This window comes from Perissodus microlepis, chromosome 12 (genome assembly GCF_051167445.1).
Source record: "Perissodus microlepis isolate ML-2025 ecotype Zambia chromosome 12, ASM5116744v1, whole genome shotgun sequence".
NCBI classification, from domain to species: Eukaryota; Metazoa; Chordata; class Actinopteri; order Cichliformes; family Cichlidae; genus Perissodus; species Perissodus microlepis.
Window position 1 is genome coordinate 31,392,919 of NC_140472.1, and position 4,955 is coordinate 31,397,873.

At 41.3% G+C, this 4,955-nt stretch overlaps 1 protein-coding gene across 1 annotated transcript; it reads left to right on the plus strand.

Moving 5' to 3' along the window:
- Positions 1-3,091: 3,091 nt before the first annotated feature.
- On the plus strand, positions 3,092-4,375 carry ier3 (immediate early response 3). Its single transcript, XM_084946411.1, has one exon. It carries the CDS (start codon positions 3,303-3,305, stop codon positions 3,888-3,890), a length of 588 nt encoding a protein of 195 aa, XP_084802537.1. The 5' UTR covers positions 3,092-3,302; the 3' UTR covers positions 3,891-4,375.
- The last annotated feature ends 580 nt before the right edge of the window (positions 4,376-4,955 follow it).

Here is a 4,955-nt window from a genome sequence, read left to right on the forward strand (position 1 = left end):
ATATTTTCTCTTTTATGAGCCTTTTTCTGTAAACCGAAGATATGGTTGTATGTGAAAATTCCAGTAGACAAGCAGTTCAGCAGGTTGTCTTCACCATGTCTATGTGGTAAATGTGATTGGCTGATTAGATATTTGCATTAACAAACAATTCAGCATGAGTACCTAATGAACTGGCCATAAGAAAAAAACAGAATATATCTGCTAGTAGTATTAATATCCAGACTTCTCACAGTCTCAAAATATAGTCACAAATCAACCTGCAGTCTGAGAGGAAAGTGCTCTGTTAGGATGAAAAGGTCCTATGATATGATATGATGATCTCTGTACTGTATGTGAGGAGAATGATTTTTAAGTGTAATTCTGAATTTAACAGGAAACCAATGAAGAGAGACTAACATGGTAGAAATAAGCTTACTACATCCAGTTAGTACTCTCACTGCAGTGTCTTGGAACAAAAGAGGATTTTTCTGGGTGTTGCTAATTTTAGCAATATTGTGCAAATTGTTATGTCAGTGGCACTGGTGGTTTGCACTGTTGCCTCACAGGAAGTGGCAATAGTGGAGTTTGCATGTTCTCCCCATGTTTGCGTGGGTTCTCTGATACTCTGGCTTCCTCTCACAGTTGAAAGACATGCCGTCAGCGGGGTTAGGTTAACTGCCTATAGGTGTGAATGTGAATATGAATGGTTGCCTGTCACTCTGTGTCAGCTCTGGGACAGACTGGTGATCTGGTGTACCCTCGCTCTCACCCTATGGCAGCTGGGATAAGCTCCAGCCTCCCTTTGATCCTGAATTGGATACAATTTCAATTAATGCTGCCTCTTATGAGGTGGAAGCAGTCTGGCCATTCTCCTCTGACCATTTCCTCCCACAAAAACTGTATATTTTCTCTTTTATGAGCCTTTTTCTGTAAACCGAAGATATGGTTGTATGTGAAAATTCCAGTAGACAAGCAGTTCAGCAGGTTGTCTTCACCATGTCTATGTGGTAAATGTGATTGGCTGATTAGATATTTGCATTAACAAACAATTCAGCATGAGTACCTAATGAACTGGCCATAAGAAAAAAACAGAATGTATCTGCTAGTAGTATTAATATCCAGACTTCTCACAGTCTCAAAATATAGTCACAAATCAGCAATCAGAACAACTCAGCCTCAACAACAACAACAACAACAACACAGTTTTTACAAAGTTACACGCTAGATCTATCTCTCAGAGTGTGGACTACTGTAACCACATAAGTTAATTTCACCACTCACAATGACCCACAGCTCAGGGTGACAAAAATCACACGTTGGAAAACACATCAAAACTCCCCTCTGTCAATATCTGTTTTAGGGAAGCACAGGGTAGAATAAAAATTCTGATTGACGTTTTCACATGTCTTACGATCCTAGTTTTGATTTGACTTTTTTTCTGTTCTCTCAAACACATGAAGAAAACACAAGATCAAAGGATGATTTGATCATGTGGCAGCAGGGCTTGTTCAGAACTCAGCTGTTGTAGTGTGATTACTTCAGAGAAGGATGCCAGTGAGATGAGCCTAACACAGCAGATTTGTGTTTGCTAATCACTCTCCCTGGTTTGCCTGCAGTAGTCTGCTGGAAACCAAGGCCTACGTTAAGACACCAACATAAGCTTGGAGTGTCTGCACAAGCACAAGGCTATCGTGGACGTTTGACTTGGCCTAAAAAAGCCCGTGTGCACTCCCACCAGCCGGCCAGTTTGGGGAGTGCACAACGCTGTGTAACTAGTGTGCAGAGAGAGAAAAAAAGCATGCTGGCCTTTGTATTTCACGTTTGTGTACTCCGTCCTGTGCTGGCAGACTCTTTGGCTACATATTTGTATTTGTTTGTATTGATTTTTGTTCATGTGAACTGCATGCTGGGCATAGCATTACGCAAAGCAACAGACAATGATTTTTGCTCATACTGGTGATTGTTATGTGTAAATACAGTGATCACAAACTGGAGTTTGTGGCCTCTCTCTGGTTTTCCTTTCTGTCACATTCAACTTTCACTTGAATTTAAATTTAAGCTGGAACTAAACAGAACAAAAGGCCAAAATCTTTGTTATTTGTTGTTATTTGTTCACTTTGAGTTTGTATGAAGCCTTGTTCTTCTGCATGCAAATAAGCTGCCACAGCAAAGTTACTGTAGTCAGCCTCACTGTTTCCAGGTCAACATTTGGAGAAGTCATTTAGCTGTAACACTGTAATTTGGGAATTGGAGGATTTCCTAAGGAAAAAAAAAAAGAACTGTCTGACTGAACGTGAATCATTTTTATTTTTATTTCAAAGTATAGGTTAGAGAAGTGGCATTTACGTTTACGTAAATTACAGTTTACTTTTAATCACAGCAGGATATGTTTTCACTCTTTGGCATGAAATGTGTGTGTGTCACTCAAGGTGTGGGAAGGAAGTTGCATTTGTTTTTCCCCCTTAATCTGTCCCCCCCCCCCCCTTTCATAATCTACATGGCACACATTAAAATAGTATTTTTCACATTTTCACATTCAGCCATTCATTCCCCTTTCTCAGGTTCGAGTTTGAGTGCTCAATAACAATAACATCCTCATGTTTATTTGAAGGAAGTTTCCACTAACACAACTGTAGCATGTTGCTGACAACATACTGTAGAGCGTAAAGTGTTTAGAGTAAACTGAAACCTTGGGGCTCTCCCCAAAGATTTCAGGATATCATGTGAGTACCATGTGAAGGTTAATTTTTATAAAGTGTCCAGCAACCAAAAATGTGTGACCTTGTTGATGAAAATATGGGATTTTTTTTAATTCTGGGGGGGAAAAAACCTTTTTATTTTATATCTAACAACAATATATGACAGTTTAGTGGTTTATCATTAAACCAATATTTTAAAAATCCGCAAATTAAATGATCAACATTTATTAGCATTATATTCATATTATAATTTTAAGTGATTTTAAATATAATTAAGATTAAATTCGCTCATTTGATTGGTTCAAATACTGAATAGTCTTTTAATGTGGGGAATGTAGAATGTAGTCATTCTACCAAGCCCTGATGATTCAGCTTCCATCCGCAGCCTGCTCGGTCAGAGCCTTGGCACATACGACATATAAAAAAATTTTAAAAGTTTTTTTTCCTCACTTGTGCAATACAGGGAGTGGCTTGCGGTGTAGAAAGGCGTGGTTAAAGTGAACAACCTGGGTTTCGAATGTATAAATTCGAGGTCTTGGCGCCTGGAGTATATCTGACTTGCAGCAAACTACGAGCAAGCGAAACAAACAAATCCTAGAGAAAGCGACTCAAAACTACGAGAAAATGTACACACGGTCAAACAGCACGACTCTGACTGTTGAGCAGGAGAGATTCGCCTCATGCAGGATGACGAGCCGAAGCACGGAGCCGGAGGTTTTTACCTTTGAGCGGGTACCGGCTCAGGCAACCGCCGTGCGCTCCTACGTGCCCATCCGGCCGAAGAAGCGCTGCACCCGGGTCATGTACCCCGCTAAAGTCCGCATGCACCTTCCTCCTCCAGAGAAAAGCCAGGCCAAGCGCTGGCTGGTCATCCTGTGCCTTGTGGTGCTGTGGCAGATCTACACCGAAGATCCTTGCACAGAGACGGCGCTGGGAAACACGGAGAGCCCGATCGGCGACTACCAGGGTTTCTCCTTCCAGTCAGCGGAGGAGCAGGCTTGCCAGCTCTCAGACCTGTGCGCCAAACCCGAACTGATGTCAGCCACACCGAGCAGCTGTGAGGACGGCGGATCATCCAACGAGCAGATAATCCCGAAGCCCACCTGCTCCCAGCCCGGCCAAGAGACAGACACCAGCCGGTCCTTCGAGCAGAGCGCCGGGAAAAGCATGGTGGCACTGCTGGTCTACCACAGGCTGGGCAGCGACAACTAAAACTATCAGGACTGGTTTCACTGTAAACCGCCCCAGACAGGGCTACTGGGTCCTAACCCGAACCGAGCAGGAGCTGATCCTGAGTAGTTTTTGGAGAAGAGCGGTGCGCCCTGCGCGGTGTAGCCGGGAAAGGAGCTCCATGCGCCGGCTAACAAGACTCGCTCAAAGCCGAGCAGGACTATTAGCAAGAAATGAGACAACACTCGAAAGAATCAAGGAACTGTGAATACTGACAAGAAACTGAAACTTGATTTTAAGAAAAACTTGAACTTTTCTCTAACGGCATTATAGGCCTGCTGGCAAAGTGAATGTTTTACATGTTTAATTTTGTCAAGGAAAACTGTCACTACTATAGGCCAGTTATATGATACTGACACTTGTTGTTGTTGTTGTTGTTGTTGTAGTATATATGTTTTATTTAGTTATTTATTATATTATTTGCTATTTATTTAATAATAATTTTAATAAAAAAATGTCTAAAAGAAGTTCCTGTTTCCTGCCTTTTTACTGAAGCACACTAAATGCTGTTTATTGGGTATTTTTATTTCTCTAAACACATGTTGCATGTGTAGTTTACAAGATGTTGAATATCTTACAGCCTGCACAGGATCACAGTCTGCAGATATGCATCATTTGCATAGTCCATTTACACCCATCGAGTTTGAAAACTACATCAAAGTCAGTCATTTTTTCAAACCTTTTAAGGTTCTATCACATTGCACTTTATATATGAATAACAAACTCACGGGATGCAGTGCATTCAACCACTCAGTAGAAAATCTTCTCCTTTTTTAGCTACAAGACAAATGCAGAAATATCGAGTCTGATCCAGATTCTGGGATAAGAGAAAAAGTAAAATCAGCACATATACACTTTAAAACACAAAGGCTGCTTTGGTTTTAACTTCATAGATGCTAAGACACTAAGAGTGTCATTGCCTGAATTAGGAGACAAAGGACCATAAAGGAATTCTTTTCCCAGTATGGTGTGGAAGAACACGACTTGTAAGCACAGTGTGCTTACATTTGTAAGGCTTTCAACAGTATGGGTGCCACATTCATGTTC